Source organism: Nyctereutes procyonoides, unplaced genomic scaffold (assembly GCF_905146905.1).
Source record: "Nyctereutes procyonoides isolate TBG_1078 unplaced genomic scaffold, NYPRO_anot_genome, whole genome shotgun sequence".
Classification (NCBI taxonomy): Eukaryota; Metazoa; Chordata; class Mammalia; order Carnivora; family Canidae; genus Nyctereutes; species Nyctereutes procyonoides.
This window is the reverse complement of record NW_026575046.1, coordinates 5116677-5138863: the sequence shown is the minus strand read 5'-3', so window position 1 is coordinate 5138863 and position 22187 is coordinate 5116677. Positions and strand designations below refer to the sequence as shown.

General features: G+C 34.9%; 1 protein-coding gene across 2 annotated transcripts in view; it reads left to right on the top strand.

Moving 5' to 3' along the window:
• CDH12 (cadherin 12) overlaps positions 1-21840 on the top strand; it is a 248093-nt gene extending 226253 nt beyond the window's left edge. For both annotated transcript variants that reach the window (XM_055325524.1, XM_055325523.1), the window contains 4 exons: positions 8738-8859; positions 12437-12554; positions 16823-17074; positions 20654-21840. In XM_055325524.1, coding sequence (XP_055181499.1) covers positions 8738-8859; positions 12437-12554; positions 16823-17074; positions 20654-21153 — 992 coding nt within the window. In that variant the 3' untranslated portion in view covers positions 21154-21840. The remainder of the gene's footprint in view (positions 1-8737; positions 8860-12436; positions 12555-16822; positions 17075-20653) is intronic.
• The last annotated feature ends 347 nt before the right edge of the window (positions 21841-22187 follow it).

The following is a 22187-nucleotide window of genomic DNA, read 5'->3' as shown; positions in this document are numbered from 1 at the left end:
TAAAGATTTACAATAAGAATGGCTTATTGTAGGGTTTATTTTGCTTGAATTCACAGAGTTTAAAAGTAAACTCTATTCATATTCTAATGCACAAGGCTGTTTTCATTGATCAAACTAGCCAGCTGAGCAGGAAACTATCATCATGGCGAATGACTGAGAAATAGTTTACACTTGTGCTGCCAAGGAGGAAAAATTATGTAAGTATACCTTATTGCAGATTGAGCTAGCATGTGTTTTGGCCTGACCTTACATAAAAAATCTCAGGCAAATGAAATGTTACAATGATTGAACAACTTCCAATTAATTAAAAAGTAGTCATTAATCAGTGTTGCTGTAGTTGGAGATCCAAATAGTTTTATTAGACTCCTGATAATTCTTTTATGCACTACTGCTTTGCTCTTTTTATGATATTAATCTTGAGAACTTTAAAAAAGATGGAAGCTCCAAAAATTCACTTCATTCAAACTATTAGAAACCTTCAATACATAAATGTTTCCAGTGTTTTGGGGCATTATTGTAACAAATATCATTAGGCAAAGATAATTAAAATGATCTAAATTAAAGCTCTAGAACATATTTTATATAATTATGAAATAAATGACATCAGAGACAATTATTTTCTTGGTCAATCGTTATCCAGATAGCAATGGATTATTTGCATTTTTTGTGAAACAGGTCAAAAATCAGTGAACCGACTCCCTCACTGCTATCTTTGGGGAAAATTTTCCATGTAAATATATCATTATGACTTGGGATTAAATTATTGGTTGATTATTTTTTGAAGTTATTTGGTCTGTCGAGCTATTTTGTTTTAACTCCTTTTTACTCCAACATAATGCAAATGACATCATTTTCATAGAGGCAGAAAAATTAAACTCTGACATTATTGCCCATAATTCAGGCTAAACACAAATTCATACATTTGTTTTCATAAGTTTATATAGAATATAATCTATGTGCAAAACACAATATGTTGTGAGTTCTGAGAAAAAAAATGAGACCGAAGTCCATGCTTAAGGATAATAAGGTTTAGGAATAGTTCAAAATTGCCCAAAATAGAGAATTTTGGTAAGCTATAACTATGCAAATTATGCTTAATTCTAGAGACTTCGGATTTAAGGGTATTCTTATTCAACCTCCAGGGGGAAGTTGCAAAAAGTTATAAATTACCGGAGTGTGGTCATTAAGTGATAAAGGGTTTAAACACCAGAAAATAGATTTTGTTGTAGAATTTACTGAAGAATTTCACCTGCCTGCATGCCACATAGTTAGCTATTAAATGATGCTCTGAGACCAAATGAGAAGAAGTACTTCATTTTTCTGAAATAACAGTAAGTAATAATAATAATAGAATTAAATAAACAATTCTACTAGCTTAATATGCATTAAATCAAGATGAGTGTTATGGTCTACACAGTGAGTGTGAGGAAATAGAAGCTCAGAGGTATTTCGTTTGTACCCCGTGTCACACCAGGAGTGCTGACCAAGTGAAGATGGGAGTCCTGGGCTCTCATACTTGAAACAGAAGGTCACGGGGACATTGATCACTTGCCTAAGCTTGTTAGATATATTTTAAGTAAGTTATTAGTTGAGCTAGCCAAGGTGGTTTTCATATGCATAGATAATTAGAGTACAAAAGAGTAAAAAATCATGCATTTGCAATGTGCATAAAATCAAATAGAAATTTGTATTGGTCTTGACATCTATCTATCTATCATCTATCATCTGTCTATGTTTGACTGCTTATGTATTACAATTCTGTAGTGAATTTGCATGTTTCAGAGATTTGATTGTACTGACTTACATCTGTTAACTACTTGTATAAAACCACCTCTTTTTTTTTAATCAAATCAATGATGGATTTTATTTGCTCTCCAAATACTAATTTAATTTTGCTGTGATTAAAGGAAGTCACTTGAGAAGGATTTTTAAAGTTATAGAGAGTTTAATGTAAAGTTTTGAAATGGAATCTACAGTCTTTTTTAAATTATTATTATTATTATTATTATTATTATTATTATTTGGCATCTACAGTCTTATTGACCATGGGTGAATTCAAGGAAAATATGAGGAATATCATGGTGTCAGTGGTCCACAAAAGTTTTCTCTTTTATCAGCTGTATTATACCCACCATAGCTTCTCAGTTTAGTCTGTTTTTGAAAGAATATCTACTCATTGATAATATTCAGTTTTCTAGAATACACTAGGCTCTGTGTTAAACCCTAGAGGTTTTAAGATGAATATGAAGTAGTTCCTGCTCTAAAAGAATTCAGAATATCTAAGGCTTTATGTTATTGCAAATATTTAAAATTAATGATAGGTTTCATCTAGTATTTTCATTGGGGAAAAAAATTGATTGGCGGTATTTTTAAAGGTTCTTTTTTCTTTAGAGATCAGTTTTTGTCACCAGCAGCATAGAAAGGAATATTTGACTTTAGCATAGGTATATATGAATAATTTAAATCCTCTTTATGGATTGCTCGGTCTAGATATAGATCATACTACTGTAATTGAACAGAGCTATTATTAGAGATGGTTCATCTTAACTTGTAATTTCAAAGTGAATTGATTTAAAGGGAAAGGAGAAAGAAAGCTTGTGTTACTTACTCAGTGTATCTTGCACTCTTCGCACTATAATTCATTTTTTTTGTCATAAAAAACTAAGATTTCATTCTTGAAGTTATTGTAGTTGCAATTTAGTACATACTCACAAAATTGAATTTTTAACACTGATAGTTATTCAAAAGCAGATGTCATCTTTAAATAAGGAAGCCTAATAGCTCCAGCATATTTCAACATACTAGGACCCTGTGTTTGTTAGTGCTTCACAGTTTTCAAAACATTTTCAATTACATTTCTCATTGGTTCTTGGAACTCTTCTATTATCTGGCCAGCATTTATTGAATATTTAATACATCATTTAAAAAAATCTTACCACTTGGATTGGAATGCCTGGATGGCTCAGTGGTTGAGTGGCTGCCTTCGGCTCAGGGCATGATCCTGGCGCCCCTGGATTGAGTCCTATATTGGGCTCCCCACAGGGCGCTTGCTTCTCCCTTTGCCTATGTATCTGCCTCTCTCTGTGTCTCTCACAAATAAGTAAATAAAATCTTAAAAAAAAAAAAAACAACCTACCACTTTGACACTTGAATGTAAGCTAGACTTTCTCAAGCATGTTGGCCTTGATAGGAGCAGAGACATTACTCTTTGAAAGTAAGTGATCATCACGTACATGGGCAGATCTCAGGTGGTATGGCTTCTTATTTGGATGAGTTGATATAAATCATGGAGCAGTGACAAACATAGGAAGAAGACTTGGATTCTAGCCTTGGGTCTGACAAAAAAAAAAATGTAGGGCAAGATTATACCAGTTTTCTCACCCATCAGCAAGCAATTATAGAGCTGTAATTTTCAGACTTGTAGAACATCACGATACTTTGTCAAATAAAATCTTATCTGGAATCCCAGGATACTACATTCACGAGAACTATGGATAAAGCCAACGACTTTTCTTTGCCCCTATAAAACTCCTTAGCATTGAGGAGGATGGCATGAGGGACATAGGTTCTTATCAATTCTAGCTTCATTTTTAAATTTAAAATTTAGTTTTCCCATCCATGAGCATGTTTTTTCAGTCTTTATGTCATCTTCAATTTTTTTCAGCAGTGTTTTGTAGTTTTCAGAATACAGGTCTTTTCCCTTTTTGGTTAAGTTTTAATATTGCCCTGTATGTTAACTAAGTGGAACCTTAAAAACTTTAAAAAAATAAATAAAATTCAGTTTTTTTTTAAAGGTTTATTAAGGGTTACAATGCTAGTTACTAGCAAACCATTTCTAAAAGAGATTTCTTGCTGCAGGTTCCAAAAATGGGCATATGTTTGTGTCTCTCCCTTCCCATAGGTTCTTCTGACATTGGGGTTGACATTCCTTCCAACAAGAAGTGGTTCCTATCTTCCTTTTCCTTGAATTCTTATTTTTTAAAAATATTTTGTTTATTTATTCATGAGAGACACAGAGAGAGAAAGAGGCAGAGACACAGGCAGAGGGAGAAGAAGGCTCCTCACAGAGAGCCTGATGCGGGACTCGATCCGGGGACTCCAGGATCACACCCTGGGCCGAAGGCAGGCACTAAACTGCTGAGCCACCTGGGGGCCCTGAATTTGGATTTAATAATGAGCTTATTAACAGTAGTATTTTGACTTATGTTTATGAGTGATATTAACCCATTTTTTGTTTTGTTTTGTTTTGTTTTCTTGTGATGTTTTCCACTGGCTTTGGTAGCAGGATACATAGAATGAATTTCCTTCTCCATTTTCTGAAAGTTTGTGAAGAATTGGTATAATGTGATCTTTGAATCGTTGGTAGCATTCCCCCAGGGAAGGCATGTGTGCGCGAGTTCTGTCTTGATTGGGAGATTTTTAATTACAACTTGATTTTAATCATTTGCTTAAGGTCTATTAAGGTTTTATTTCTTTTAAAGGTCATTGTTGGTAAAGTGTGTCTTTCTAGGAGTTTGTTCAGTTCATTTATGTTGACTAGATTTTTGGCATAAATTCATAATATCCTTTATAGTATTTTAACTCATTTTTAAAAATATTTTTATTTATTTATTTATTCACGAGAGACACAGAGAGAGAGAGAAGCAGAGACACAGGCAGAGAGAGAAGCAGGCTCCAAGCCTGACGTGCGACTCGATCCCAGGACTCCAGGATCACGCCCTGGGCCAAAGGCAGATGCTAAACCACTGAAGCACCCAGGGATCCCCCTTTTTTAATTTTTTTCCTGAAGTTTTATGTATTTAAGTATCTCTACATCCAACAAGGGGATCAAACTCACAACCCTGAGATCAAGAGTCACATGTTCTTCAGATCGAGCTGTCCTGAAGCCCCATTTTAACTCATTTTTTATAGACTCATCTTTTTACCTTCATTCTTGTTTTTGTAATTTGTGCTTTAACTTTTTTTTTCTTAATTTTTTAAAGGATTTTATTTATTTATTTATGAGAGACACAGGGGGAGAGACAGAGACACAGGCAAAGGGAGAAGCAGGCTCCATGCAGGGAGCCCAATGTAGGACTCGATCCCGGGACTCCAGGATTATCACCTGAGCAGAAGGCAGACTCTCAAGCACCCAGGCGCCCTTTTGTTTTCTTAATTGAAACTGTACTTACAAATACTACTAATACGGCAATTCCAACCGAGACGGACTCAGAAAGCCGAGGGAGCTCACTGAGATATCATCAAGCGATAAAAAAAGAATATCTAACAGAACATTTTTGAAGGCATAGGGGATAAAAGCAAAATGATTTCTTGATTATATTATGAGCCAAAACTATTAATAAGCTGGTTATCAAACATAAGTAGCATGCCTCTCTAATAATTTGAGTTTAAATGATTTGACTACAAAGAACATCGCAATCCATTGCATAAGATTTGGTTATTTAAAATTTACTAAATTTTTACTTGAAATTGCCCTCTAAGTATTTGGTGATAACTACTTTCTACATGGCAAAAATGTTGATAATAATGATCATGCTAAGTTGTGATTAAACAAATTTCATCGTCACTGTCCCAAATAGAGATTAGATAGACAAAAAAAAAAAGTCATTATTTCCTCAACCTAATTTTCTGGATGATATACATAAATGAAAAAATCCATTTTACTCTTATAAATCATATTGTCTTCTAAAACGTTCGGTGCTTTAGTACAGTATTTCTTGAACAGATATGTTACTACTTCCCCAATTGGCATTTAAATATATAAGGTCGCATTTTTAAACCTTACTCATTTTGTGAAAAAATCTACAAATACACTATAGAAGAGATAATACTATGATGAAATCTATAACCCATCACTCATTTTTTGACAATATAAAGTGTTTTTGTTATTATAGTTTTTCCCCAATCCTTAACTGGACATTTATATTATAATTGTCACGTTGATGACTAGTGACATTTAATTATAAGTAATTCTACAAGTGCTCCAGGGCACAGAAAACTCTCACACAACAAATATTTGTCTCAGCTAAGATATCAAAAGCACCTTTTGGAGAAACATTTTTAATAATATGATGTTACAACAGTGATTATATTTTTGAGACATTTTACATGTGATATTACTCATTGGGAAAATGCTAAAATCTATATTACAGGAGAATAAATAACTTAAAACTATCAAAAAGGAATTTCTTAAAGGAGAAATTGGGCTAAATTATTTTTAACACCAGGTTCACACACTATAATGGTAAATCTGTATTTAGGGTCCTGGGATTGAGCCCTGCATCTGGTTCCCCACTCAGCAGGGAATCTGCTTGTCCTCTGCCCCTTCCCTGCTTTTATACTCTCTCTCTCTCTCTCAAAAAAACCAAACAAAATGTAAAAACAAACAAAAAAACCCAAAAGGCACAAAATTCTCCTCTTTATATGGCCTCAGGACTTATACTTTATATAGCATGTAAAATGGAAACTGGAGACTGATTTTTATGTTGTCAGAGGTTGAATAGGCTAAGTAATTCACATGAATTCACTAATCTGTAATGTTAATTTGTTTTTTTCAATAGCTAAATACATTTCAGTCATTTTCCAAAACATAATATACAATAGATCTTAAGAGCATGAACTTGGAACTAGAACCCCATCTTATTACTTCCAATTTGTGTCTTTTAGAAGAGTCATATCCTCCTTCTGTTCCTCAGAGTCACACATGTAATAATGGGATAAGAATAGTATCTATAACAGAGTTACTGTGAACCCTACAAAGTTAACCCACGTAACATGTTTTAGAATATAAGTATACTATAAGCATTATAAAATATTAGGCATAATTTTGTTTGTTTTAAATTTTGTTGTTATTTTTTATAATTGCTAATCCTTTCTTAGGAAAGCAAACCAAATTTAATCAAATTGTTGACTTTTATCTGCAAATTATGCTATAGGCATAGTTAAGACGAAAAATAGATACAGAGCTAGATAACCTCCAAGAAGTGCACACTTGGTAATAAGAGCAATGCAATTTACCAAAGGTGATCTAACATTTTAGATAAAATCTAACATTTAGGTAAAATACCACCTCTTATTTCATACAGCAAACCTATGAATTAGGAACTATCAATACTGTGTGTTTCACAGAAAGAAACTGACATGAAGGTAGATTAAATAATTCGTGAAAACAGCCAACATTTTCTACCAAATAGGATTATTCCCTGTGGCTCATATTAATTTTTAAATCACAGATACTTTCTGCATCCTTCTCCATTGTCACCAATGCACCTTCAATAAATACACCCCATGTTCCAGAATATACCATTCATCCTCCATTTGTGTTATCCGTCTGTGTACTGGTACGCGATGATGGATTTCACCGTGTCCTATATGAATCTGTGAACATTTATTATGATACTGTTTATAAGGCCTATTGTTTTCTAATAAATTTTAGCACAGCAGGATAGTGGAGGCTCAGCAGAATCAATCATGTGTTGAGGTTTTATAAGGTTCTTTAAAAGAATCCAGATAGAGGTCTAAAGAATACTAATATTATGAATCTTCAGCAGCACTGCAGATGAAGAATTTGACACATCAACCAATCAATAGAGAAGATATGGTGGCATGTACATGGTGTTTGGATTTCCATAGTCTTGGGTTTGAATTTTAACTTCTCATTCCCCTAACTGTGTGACTCTGGGCAAGGTCCTTCAGAAACTTGTGGCAGTTTATCCATCTGTAAAATTTCGTAGGTAAAAATTTATAATAGATAGGTAAAATGTACATTTTTATGCTTTACTAACTTAATTTTTTGAGTCTTCTTCAACAAATGACTGGGAGGCAGGTAACGTACCAAGGGCTAGGGCTAAAACTTGTGATTTTGGCAGACACTTTTTCAAAACAACCTTTTTTTTTTTAAATATACTGTAGAAGAAAATCTTGCTTATTCTTTCTTAACACCAGCAAATAATTTCAGGGTGTATCCTAGCTTTCCATGATCTATGTCTTCTACTTCCTTAAGTCTGGTTGTAAAATTTTTGTTTATAAAAAACCCTCTCCCCTTAATTTTCCTTGTAATTTATCATCCTTTTCAGGAATAATCATTTTAAGAGAACTTTTTAAATATGTAGAATATCCTACCAAATAAAGTTTTAATTATGTGGACACACTTGGAAAACATGTTTTGTCCAGTGAAGAGTACCCCTATGGGTGCAGATGGGTTCTGTGAACTAACTCTGGTATGATAGCTACGTGTTTGGTAAAATACTAGCCAAATGGTTGACCTTAACTTTGGTGCAGAGTGAATTTCAGGAATGAACACTGGTATGGTGCACTGCTGGTGCTTGGACAGCAAAACTTTGATACCACACTTACCCATTCTTTTATCATTTATATTTGGCACAATGTCTCACAGCTTCCCATAAAAGAAGCATCATTTGGATTCTTTATAATGGCTGTTGTTTTTTTTTTTTTAAATGTCTAAGGGATGCCTGAGTGGCTCAGTTGGTTAAGCCTCTGACTCTTGAGTTTGCCTCAGGTCATGATCTTATGGTCCTGGCATCAAGCCCTGCATTGGGCTCAGCACTCAGCAGGGAGTCTGCTTGTCCCCCTCTCCCTTTGTACCCCTTACCCACCATTCTCTCTCCTTCTCTGAAATAATCTTTTTTAAAAAATAAAAAATTCATACTATTTATTATAAGAGCAATAACTGACCAGATTTTGTCATTGTCTTTACTCTTTTTTATGTTTTCAACAGGTAACCCATTATTAAGCAGCAAAGTCAACATATTGATTAATGTCCTAGATGTCAATGAATTTCCTCCAGAAATATCTGTGCCATATGAGACAGCGGTGTGTGAAAATGCCAAACCAGGACAGGTATCTTATCAATATTGTTGGCTAATAGCATGTCAAGACCTACTGCACGCACTCACACCCACACATATCGATATCAACATCAATATTGATAAATAGATGGATTTTTCCCCCTGGATCATATGTTTACATAAAAAAAAAATCCCACAAGAGATAGTAAACTCGTAAGGGTGCACTTATGGTGTAGAGGTAACATCACAAGGGATAAAGTGGAGATGGCCTGGTGAACAATCTTTGTATAACTGAAAAGTTTAGGATTGCAGATCTGCTATGTTTTCCAAACCTTTACTAAGGATAAGGAATTTTTAGGGAATCTGTGACTAGTGACCTGTAAGCGAACAACTTTAAAGTGAATTCTTCTAAAGTGTTTTGGTTTGCTCAAATGCCTTATGAAGGTGTACAGAAAAGCTCAGTAGCCCATTAAAAATGTAAGGTTTCTTTCTCTTGTGGCCTTGAGTGGAACATCTGGGTTATTCCAAATCTCTGAATTACATTTTCCTTATAAAGTTAATGCTGCTCTGGTTCTAGTGGAAGATGTCATGAGGGGGGACCACGTGGTTATGAAAGTTACTGTCAAAATCCTAGATTTAATGTGAGTGTGTTGGGTAGCCAGTTTGGTTTTTTTTCTGGAATATTATGTTTGAATGAATAAAATAATATAATGTTATAATATGATATGATGATATGATGAATGAATCAAACATGAGCAAAGGACGAGAGTATTCTCATGAAATAAGAATATGGTTAATCCAATACTGTGCAACTCGGTTCCAAAGGAAAAATATATTAACATGCTTGGTTTGCTTTATATTTTAATCACTTCAAAATAGGATAACTATTCATTTAAGTAAATTTGAAGTTTTAATTCTTACTTAAAAATATTAATATTTGAAAGTTATTTACATTGAGAAAAGCTATTTTTGATCTTCAGTATTTGTTTTAATTTGAATGTTTTATACTGCTTTGTAGTAAATCTGTCCCATAATCCTAGTCCTGTGATGTCCACTAGCTATGTAGCTATTAAGTTAAAATTCAATAAAATTAACAGTTTTCTTATTCATACCAGCCATATTTTAATTGCTCAATGGCTGTATGTAATAAGTAGCTTCCATTTTTTGACCACGTAGATATAGAATATTTCCAGTACAGAAACCTCTAGTGGACTGTGCTACTCAAATCTTCACTGATAATTTGGGGAAAACACAAATTTTATTGCAACATGACTTATTTAGTTGGATTTCTCAATGGATAAATTTGCATCCTTAATTTTAAATAGACAAATAAATACATTAAAACAAAGTTTTAGCCCTTTATCACCTTAAATGTATTGACTATTTACATGGGATAAGGCCAGTGTCTACTTTAATGCCTGGAAGAGTAGATGCTACATAAATGTTTAAATAAATAATAAACCAATTTTGTTATTTGAGAAGTTACAAGAAGTTTTCTGAAATTCCACGACTTAGCAATTTCTCACTTTCCAGATTCCCCCAAGACCCAATCTTCTGTTCTTTTAGATAGTTGGTGATACTAATTATCTTATGTCAATCAGACTATTGTAATGCACAAAATAAAAGTCATTTGGAGATAGACCTACATTTTACGCTTCTGTACTTGTCTAGTAAATTGAAGAGTTTAAAAAGTTGGGAATAGTCGAAATGACCTGAGATAACTTGGCTTTCTTATATCTGTTCAAAGCGTTAAGCAACCTGTGGGGTCCTTGAAGACTTTTCTTCTAATAAATACCTTTTGGGTTTTCTACTGGGCCACATTTATGTACAGAGCACAGCCCTAAAATGTTACTTGAGTTTTCAGGGAATATATGTGAGCATTTTCTGCTTTTGACTCCAGCCATTTTGCCCATTGTCTAGGATCTATGCATAGGAACTGTCTATCTCTTCCAGCCTATTCTTGAATATGTATGCATGCATATATACGTATTTTTACATGTATGTATTACCTATCAAGAGACAAAAAAGAAAAGATGATACCATCTAAACCAACAACGATATATATAGTGAATTACTGAAGTATGAGATTTTTTTTTTCCTTAGGGCAATGACTCCCAAGTGTCAGTTCCAAATAAGTGCCAATTTATACCAAAACTTTCTTCTCTGTCTGCTATTTGAAAGGATATTGCTTCATTCTAAAGATATGTTCTTGATATTCTTTGATGTTAAATTAATTTAGTAAATGATTGCACTTATGGATAGTAGTTAAAGGCAAAGCAAAACAAAATACCTGACAAATCAATCCCCCAATAATTTACAGAAAATTTATGGATAGGATAAAGTGATCTGACTGAGCATATAGGTTTATGTGAAGGAAAGTTGAAGTTTTCTAGAATTGTGACTGATTCACACTGAACCAGGGAACTGAAATTCTCATTAGAAAGCCAATTTGTCAAATTAGAAATTACTAATATGGCACCAGGCACTCAAAGTCACAGTATTTATGCTTATGTGTGAGTGTGTATGTGTGTATGCATGTGTACATACACACAACTATGGGGAGGTAGATCATAGTAATAAGATTGAGTTTTAACCAAGGAATGAGGAATGGAAACAAAAAGTAGTAAATAAATCACATATTTAAAAAATATATCACATGTTTCATGGTGTCAGTATTAGAACACATGATGTATGCTTTTGCCCGCGGTGCCCAAGATACAGTACCTGAAATATAAGATCTTCCTCTGGCAAATTCAAATGCAGTCTAAGAGAGTGATCACCTAAGGAAGTACTGTGCTCTCACTCTTTGCTATACACATTTCCTGAAATTCTTTCTGATGCAAAGCCATTGGATATGTTAATAAATACAACCTCAAAGCTAGTATAATTTGCTTATCTATGTAGTGAATTATCAATTTCACAGTTTGGCTCTCAGAAGTTATTTTTAATCTCCAAATTCTTAAGGGCATTTTCTTGAAGTATCAGAATTTTAACTACTATAAACAACCTATGGAAGCAATTTGGAAAAAAAAAATTTGAAGCAGTGTTGTTGGTGCTTAATTCTTAAAAAAAATAAACGTTATGAAAATACAGTTAGTATTCTTTCTTATTGGGGGAAAACCGATATAAGAACAAAATCAGATATACATCCTTTGTATTCCTCCTCTCATCATTTGATTTATTTATGAAAATAAAACTCTCACAAACAAATATACTAAAATTTTGCTATTGCAAGGGCTTTTTAAATAATCAGAGATTTTTCTTTCCAGTAAGCATTTTCATATTTAGGTTAGAAAGCATTTATTGTATTTAGTTTAAAATGCAAGCAAGTGCATTTTAATTTTATTTTGCTTATTAGTGAAAATTTTCAATGCTCTTTTTTAGTTATGCAGATATTGATTTGGAATTGGCCCATACCTTACAATTGTTATATGCCATTATGAACTGTAAATGTTTGGATATTTGATTATAAAAATTATTTGTAAATAATTGGCCCACTGATTTGAATCCTAAAAATGTCATTTCTATCTCCTTGCATGCATCATTGACTAAACCTATTAGCCTGGTGTATGTAAAGTTCCCTTTGTAACTCATGACTGACTTCAAGTTTCATCTTAACTTTGTTTCAGATAATTCAGATAGTCAGCGCTGCAGACCGAGATCTTTCACCTGCTGGGCAGCAATTCTCCTTTAGATTATCACCGGAAGCTGCCATCAAACCAAATTTTACAGTCCGTGACTTCAGAAGTAAGTTTAACCACATGGAAAACTTACCTCTTATCATGTAACTTTGTAAAAGGACACAAAGCTAGCAATCAGGTTTTTTTCTAAAAGCATCCAAGTTCATAAAATATGGAAATCCATATAGGAGAAACACAAAATTCTATAGCTAGCAGTAAATCAAATATTTGACCTATATAGGTTGTATCTAATGAGGCAATTTGCTTCCATTTATAATGTGGACAGTGTCTTAATGAGTCAAGCAAAAATAGCCTATCTGGGAAATTGAATGCTTTTCTATGTTTTAAATATATCATTTGTGCCACATGCTCATTACTTCCACACACAGATAGGTGATTTCTTGGTAACTGGTTCATTTGAGTAACACAGGACAGTAGGCTAAGAATACAGGCTTTGTAATTAGAGGTTTTCCTTCCCACTCCACTATGTCTTAAGTGGCAGATTCTCAGTGTATTAAGCCATACTTAATAATTTTAAACTCATAGTTGAAATTAATCAATCTCAGAGTATTTATATTAAATAAAATAATGCATGCAAATCCTTTAACACAATACCAAGGGGATTTTAGTTATCACTTCCCCCATCAGATCTGCGCTTACATATCTACCACCAATACTGCTACCATCACCACCACTGCCAGCACTACTAATACCGTCACACCTGCTACTGTTACACTCATTACAAAAATACAAAGGACACTGGATTGAAAATATTAAAGCTAAGTACCGGTCAGTTCTTACATTATTAGTTCTGTGACTGTGGATATTTTAATCCCTTCTAAATTTCCATAGTCATGAAATTGGGTTTAGAGACATCTGAGTTCCTAAGATTGGAGAGTAACAAGTCCATTTCTTACCAAATGCTGTGTTTGCATAGAACAAATAAACCAACTGTGATGAGATGATGATGATGACGATCATGATGATGGACAGAAGTCAAAGGGCGTCTGAGAAAATTTACTTTTCTGCAAATATTTCGAGGAAAGACATCAGACATTTTGTCTCAGAAGGAAATTCAGTAGGATTTGCTTCACCTAATACTGTGGTGTGAGGAACGGCTGTAAATGCAACAGGGCCCCAGACATGAAGAGCTAAGTAGAGAGACTACATATTTTGTTATGAAAACTAGAACAATTTGGAGAACAGAAATGGACACCATCAGTCATCTTAATTAGAACAGTTCACATAAAATAGAGCTGTCCAAGACAAACCAGACCATATGGTCACCCTAACTGCAGGCCATTTAAAAGGATTATAACTTAAATCCAATGACTTCAGAAGCCTTTGAAAGGTTTATGATAAACATAGTACATTCAATTTGCATTAGGGACATCAGTTTGGATGCAGTGTGGAAAAGATAATGGAAGGGTATAGGATTACTTCTGATGCTATTGCAGGAGTGGGTGAGAGATTCTAAGATTTGGATAATGGCTGATGGAGATATGTGGAGAGAAGTAGAATTCACAGGACTTGATGCTAGATTCCCTAGATTCCGTATGTAAATACATTGGAGAAGACTAATCAGACTTCCAGATCCATAGCTTGGGCAACGAGATAGATGGTCACATCATTCAGGAACATAGGTTGACTATTTGCCTCATTGTATCTTTGCTGGAGAATCTATATTTGATTAGTCATGATAATATGAATCAGATCATTTTGCCTCATAGCATAGTTTTTTTTATTTTCACAGTTTGAACACCGTTTGCTATTCATATGTCATTTACTATATTCCCTTGTTTATCTTAAGTTATATTTTAAGGGTAAGTGTAAGTTTCTAAAAACTGAATGGAAACATTGCTTTCACCTCACATATTTACTTAAAAAAATTCCCCCTGGGGGTAGAACATTTAAATTCTACTCAGCAAATTCCAGTTCTGTAATACAGTGGCATCAACTGTAGTCACCATGTTATACATTAGCTCTTCAGGCCTTTTTCGTCTGATAATTAAGAGCTGATATCTTTTTACCAATCTTTCCTCATTTTCCCCACCCTCACATTTCTACTGTCTGTTGTTAGGGGTTCTTTTTTTTTATTTTTTAGATTCCACATATAAATGTTACCATGTGCAACATTTCTCTTTCTCTGTCTGGCTTATATCACTCAGTACAATGCCCTCCGGGTTAAGTCATGTTGTCACAGATGACAATATTTCCTTCTTTCTTACAGCCAAATAATACTCCATTGTGTGCATATATATTTATAGTTTATATGATATAAACTACCTTTATTCTTCAGTAGAAACCATTTTAAGAATGGACATGAGGTTTAATATCTTTTTTCCCCACCATGAACAACACAAGGAATTTTACATGGTCGTATATCAATAATAATAATAGAGTGAAAATAGAATAGCCCCCCTTTTCTTTTGGGGGATGTGTTTCAAGACACCTAGTGGATGCCTGAAACCAAACTACAGGTAGTACTGAACCCTGTATATATAAATGTCTTTTACTCTACACACATAGCTATGATAAAGTTTAATTTACACATTAGACATAGGAGATAATTAACAGCAATGATAATAGAATAGTTATAACAATCTGCTCTAATAAAAGTTATGCAAATATGATCTCTCTCCTCCTTAATCCACCTTGTACTGTACATACCCTTCTTCTTGTGATGATGTAAGACGATAAAATGCTTACATGATGAGATGAAATGACCTTTGGACCACACATCAGAAAGTGGATCATCTGCTTCCAGGCCAATGTTGACTTGGGGCAGCTGAAACCAGAGAGAGTAAAACCATGGATAGGGGGAGAGGGGCCTGCTGTAAGCATAAACAAAAAGGTAGGGCGCCTTTTGATATAATGCATTCAGGAACATTGAATCCATGGCTCCTCGAGTGAAATATATCAGCTTCTCCAGCCCCTATTTTTATTAATAATTTTCACCCAGGTTTCGAACTTCAATCTGGACTGTTCCTTTTCCTCAGACACAAGTATTCAATCAGTTACTGAAAATTTCAATGTTAATTCAACTAGTATCCATTTCTTTATTCCCTCCGTCATCATAAGTATCCAACGTTACTAAGTCTCACTGGGAATATTATAATAGACTTTTGGCGTCTTGATTTTTTTTTTATTTTCTCAATTAAAAAAATATTCTCTATATAATAGCAAAGTCACTTCCCCATGGAAAACAGTATTCTCAAGTAGAGTTTCTTCAACTTAGTGTTTCTACTGAAATAAGTCTAGAGAAACTACCTAATTTTTAGCTGTTGAATCTAGAATACACAAAGAGATGAATGGAATATTACTGAGATAGTAACATTTTCTGACATACCTCTATTTTCATGAGTAATATATATTTCTAAAATTAGTTTCCGTGATTCCAAAGTGGATATCTTGTAAGGCTATAAGAAAGGAAATATTAATACATTTCTTCAAATAGAAAAATATTTCTAGGAGTTACTTTAATAGACACAAAAAATGAAATGGTGTTATGAATAAAACCAAATTCCCACTTCTATGTGTAGAAATAAAGGAAGTAAAGAACAAATGCATTCAAAGTAATACTTTCAATTGCAGCATTATTTGCATTTATATAAAATTTGAGATTTTTATTGCCTTGAATTATTATCAGTAAATATTGCTCTTATTGATTTTGTCAGTATTAAACTAAATTATTTTTGTACTTATATTAAAATAGTAATTATTATAATTTATTATGTTTAAAATTTTTAATGAATCTTGATGTTTGTAATACACTTTTTCCATTTTTCTTATGACAATTGATATACAAAAGTGAAAGATATATATATATATACACATACATACATATATTTTTTACCATATTTATCATGACACAGATCTGGAAAAAATAAAAAAATAAATACTCAATTGATATCTGTCATATTTTAATGAATAGATTTTTACATGAGATGTTTTATAGATTCATGCTTTGTAATCTCTGCTCTTCTATCATGTAAGAAAACACCCACATGTGTATTTTTTTTTTTATCAAAGAGATTTTGATGTTAAAAAAAAATGGGTCACACAACATACTTCTAGTCTTACAATTTTATATTCTTTGTGAATTGAAAATGTAACTCTCACACCAGACAAGATTAATGTTTCTTCTTTTCCTAAGGATTATTTGGATTACATTTGATTACCTTTGGCAGCTTTCAAAACAGTAACAGAAAGAATTAAAATACGGATGCATTTTGCTTATGCAAGAAGAGCTTCCTACTGTTTCACCAATACCAACTTTAGGATTCGAAGCAAAGCTTTTAGTAACCCTCTTATCATAAATGTCATGTTTTGTAGACAACACAGCTGGAATTGAAACCCGAAGAAATGGATATAGCCGCAGGCAGCAGGAGTTGTATTTCCTCCCTGTTGTAATAGAAGACAGCAGCTACCCTGTGCAGAGCAGCACCAACACGATGACTATCCGAGTCTGTAGATGTGACTCTGATGGGACCATCCTGTCTTGTAATGTGGAAGCGATTTTTCTACCTGTGGGTCTCAGCACTGGGGCTTTGATTGCGATCCTACTGTGCATTGTTATACTCCTAGGTTGGTTTCAATATTAATCACATATTCTCTCTCTTACTCTCAATCTCTCTCTCTCTCTCCTCTGTGCCACTCTCTTCACAATTTGCCACGTCAATCAGTTTTTCTTCATTGAGAGTCACATCTGGCTAGAAGGAAGATTATCTATATTGAATATTTTAATTTACGTATCATCAAAATAATGATAACCTATTAATCTTCTACTTAACACCTCACGTGTATATACCGTTAGGAATAAATAAATGACATCAAAACCACAAAGCTGTGTTCCAGCCCTTAGGGATCATCAACTAAGAAAACAGCTTGCTGCATTCACCACCGTGTGAAATTTTCTATACTAAAGATCCCCATTTACAACAGTGTTTCCTTAAAATGGTTTTTACATTCAGGTAATTATGGCTGCCTAATGGGATATTGTATAATTTTAAAAATATCCTGGATGCATAGCAGCCCTCAAATGTCAGTTTGATAAAGGAAGAAATGAGAAAGAATAGGAGAGGAGTGAATGAAAGTGAAAGCACCCTCCAAGTTTGCTTTTTTTTTTTTCCTGTTTAAACTGTCAGCCAGAAGTAGTGCTTGACTCCATTTTTCCCACATCTCCTCATGTCCAAATCTACCCATTCCCATCAGAATATAGTGCACCGACCTATCTAAGCAGCACTGCAAAGGAAAAGGACTGAAGTAATATATTCTGTAACATCTCTGTAAGAATTAATAAAAATCTGCTTTAGGGGTTTCCCTCTTCCATCACTTCTGTTCAGCTGGGCCCTCTTTGCTTATTAACTTTCTTGCAGTTTCACAACACGAGAGAGAGCTTTTCTGTCTTGGGAGGCATTTCTTTACATTCAAATTGCAACAGACGTACAATCGGGCACTGTGGGATCCCTGTATGTATGCTTCACAAATGTAGATACCCTATCTTTGTCTTTAAGACACAAAACAAAACAAAACAAACAAACAAACAAACAAACAAAAAACCCCAGGATGTAAAGCGAGGAGTAATGCATTGTATGACGGTTTATACAGAACATTCTCTAAGTCAGAAGCTCCTATTAGTTAGAAGGTTGAAGTTCTAGTCCAGTTTGCATGGTAGAGATATTAATGCCACACAAGTACCTGTGGGGTACAGGGAAAAGAAAAAAAGTTTCCTTTCTATCCTTATCATTGATAATAAGTCATCTCTGGCTTATCATCAGCACATCTGTTTGTGCTGATGATATGAACCTTACAAGGGAAGATTCAAAATAACATTCCCACACCTAAAGTTGACTGCCATCAGGTAAGTGAGTCACCTCAAATCAAGTCTTTCTTTCTTTCTTTCTTTCTTTCTTTCTTTCTTTCTTTCTTTCTTTCTTTCCTTTTTTTTTAAGATTTTATTTTTTTACTCATGAGAGACACAGAATGAGAGAGAGAGAGAGGCAGAGACCCAGGCAGAGGCAGAAGGAGGCTCCATGCAGGGAGCCCGATGTGGGACTCGATCCCAGAACTCCAGGATCGCGCCCTGGGCCAAAGGCAGGGGCTAAACCTCTGAGCCACCCAGGAATCCCAAGTGTTTCTTTTTAACGCTTCTCTCTTGTCTAGGAGCCACCTGAGTCCCAGAGTATTTATTTCCATATCAACCTGGCATGACTTGATGGGTTCCCGGTGCTCACCTTTGGCCTCTTTGGCCCCTTTACAGTGTAGCAAGTAATCTTCTCAGGTCAGCAGCATCCTCCAAGTGCTTCCTGAGTATCCGCGGTGCTCTTGCAACTCTTCCAGCACATGGATTTCAAGTACAGCAGGGAATGGGTGGTTAGCCCTGCCATGGGGTATACCCAAATATCCAACTATTCTTGGACTTCCTTAACCAATCTCAGACTCCTGCAGATCTTTCCACTTATTCTTTTTTTTTTAAAGATTTTATTTATTTATTCATGAGAGACACAGAGAGACAGAGAGGCAGAGAGACACAGGCAGAGGGAGAAGCAGGCTCCATGCAGGCAGCCTCATGTGGGATTCGATCCCCTGACTCCAGGATCATGCCCTGGGCCAAAGGCAGCCGCTAAACTGCTGAACCACCCAGGGATCTCTTTTCCACTTATTCTTAACCGTTTTCATACCTTCCTCGGGATGAGGAGAAGCAAGAGCATCTTGCGGTGCCTTGGTATCTTTTGGGGAGCCCTCAGGCACAACAACTAGTAATGCCTTTCTCAGCCAGAGCAACTCTAAAGCCATTGTGTGTGCAGGGCATCTCTATGGGGCTTGCAGTTTCTCACTCACTCCCCCCGAGGTGAGCTATAGGCTTTTTATTTTTTAGTTTTTGGATTTCCTTAACCTTTGGAGGAGTGCAGTGTGCTAACCGTCTCTCCAAGGCCTGTTGTACAGAAGCTCTCCCTGTATCTCTTTCCTCCCTTCCAGTTGGTCAAACTTTAATTTTGGAGGAAGAGGGAATAAAGGAGCTTTTGCTATCATGCAGTCTTCTCTGATTTCTAATCTTATGACAGGGATCTTCCAGATTCTGCTGTAGTAAATCAAACACACTTTGGCTTTCACCATATTACCATCTCTGTGGAGGAGAGAGGGTTTTATGATGAGCAAAGGTGAGCACTGACTTCATCATTTGGACCCATGCCCATTCACTTCTAGAGGAAATAAATGCTTTCTTTTTTTTTTTCTTTTTTAAGATTTTATTTATTTCTTTGAAATAGAGAAAGATCGAGAACACAAGCAAGGAGGAGGAGGAGAGCATGAGGGAGAGGGAGAGGCTGGCTCCTCACTGAGCAGGGGACAAACCTTTGTGATTTATAATGACCTGAGCCCAAGGCAGAGACTTGACTGACTGAGCCACCCATGAGCCCCAAAATAAATGCTTTCAATTTAATGGATTGTTGTGCATCAACTAGGAACAGAAAGAGACTTAAATTATGAGAGTATATGAATTATTCTAAAATATTATCATGCTTCATGAATGTAAATTGAACACTTCTCAATATGGCAAGACACAGAATGGAAATAATTAGGGGTCTTGGCTGACATACTTTATAAAACTAAGTCCCTTATATTCTATACTCCTTACTCCTTCCTTTCTGCTTTCCTTCCTTCTTTTCTTCCTTCTCTTTTTAAAATGTATTTCTTTTTAAAGTTATCGTTACATGAAGATTTGGGTTTCTTTCATTAGAAATACAAGTAATGTTGCAACTGGGATATCTAGCTCTGAGTAATACGTAGGTGTTACTTATGGGCTATAATATGCAAGTTTTATTACACCAACCCTGTACAGCTCTCTGTATGCTTAGAACAACCATTCTTTCAAAAAATTCATAACGTACCTTTTAACTGATAGTACAGTTTTTACATATAAGTTAAATGCAAGACTGTAGTTGCTTGACTTTGTGACGAATTTTGCTGAAATCTGTTAGCTCCAATTTCAAAATGAAGTTGAGATCAAGACAAACACCAAACAATGTAAACATCGATCTGATCCTTATTGCATAGTGTGTTTACTTTGAAAATAATGTGTCGGTCAGCCCTGATCAATTTTATGGAGGGATGACCTACATATTCTCAATTTTTATATATTCTGCAATTTTTGTCTTGTTCTAGCCATAGTTGTGCTGTACGTAGCTCTGCGAAGACAGAAGAAGAAAGACACTCTAATGACCTCCAAAGAAGACATCAGAGACAACGTGATCCATTATGATGATGAAGGAGGTGGGGAGGAGGACACCCAGGCGTTCGACATTGGTGCTCTGAGAAATCCAAAAGTGATTGAAGATAACAAAATTCGCAGGGATATAAAACCAGACACTCTCTGTTTACCTCGTCAGAGACCACCAGTGGAAGATAACACAGACATACGGGATTTCATTCATCAAAGGCTACAGGAGAATGATGTGGACCCCACCGCCCCCCCATATGATTCATTGGCAACATATGCGTATGAAGGAAATGGATCAGTAGCAGACTCCCTTAGCTCTATAGACTCTCTCACCACAGAGGCTGACCAGGACTACGACTATCTGACAGACTGGGGACCCCGCTTTAAAGTCTTGGCAGACATGTTTGGGGAAGAAGAGAGTTATAACCCTGATAAAGTCACTTAGGGCAGAAGCCAAGGATAAAACACAACCAAAAGGAGAAATTTAAAAGAAACACAAATAGAAATCTCTCTCTCTCTCTCAAACACACACACACACACACACACACACACATGCATACATGCACGTGCACACACAGACACACAGACACACACACCAGGCTTTGTAGGACACAATCATTTGATGATCTGGTTTCTAGCAAGTTGCTGTATTTATCATATTGTCAGTTTTGTTTTACTCTGCCAACACAAGATAAATCCTATTACATGTACTTGCTTGGTTTTGTTTTGTTCTTTTGGATACACACTGAGACAAGCTCAGGCCTATTAAATACAATTTACTGACATGACAACATAGAACGGAGATAGCTATGTGGCATCACGGTGGAAGAGTGTTAGATTTTTCTTAATTCCACTAAAGTGCCTACTGAAACTCTTATCATTTAAAATGGTGTACAATACACTCTGCTGTGATGGCATTACAGGATTCAGAGACACAGAGGACAGAAAACAAAGACACTGTCTTTATGTCAAGGAGCAATAGCAACATGCTGACTTCTAATTCCTTTTGAGGAAGACAGAAGAATACTTACTGAACTCCATCTTCTTATAACTCAAAGGTTTTTTTTTTTTTTGTTTTTTTGTTTAAACTGTATGCCAAACACATTTGTTTTTCCTACCCTTTCAGAAAGTGGAAATAAACGCGATAATATAAAATTCATTATGTAAGTCCTGAATTTTAAGAGCAATGTTTGACCTTAACCTTAGTTCCTATTAAAGGTGTTCAGCAAAATGTTACTTTTTTTTCCAAAAAAAATAAATAAATAAATAAATAAATTTCAAAAAAGGAAATGAAAAAAAAAATCCCTCTTTATAAAGAGAGGCCTCAGGGCTGAAACTCCACATTAAATAAATATTGGTTTTGTCTTAATACTGTGCTGGTGTGTGGAAAGTTGGTTTTAACAAATCACCAGATGATGGAAGTCTTCAGTCAGAGACAAAATTTTTAAGTTGTGTTTCTATGAAAATTTTTAAGGAAAA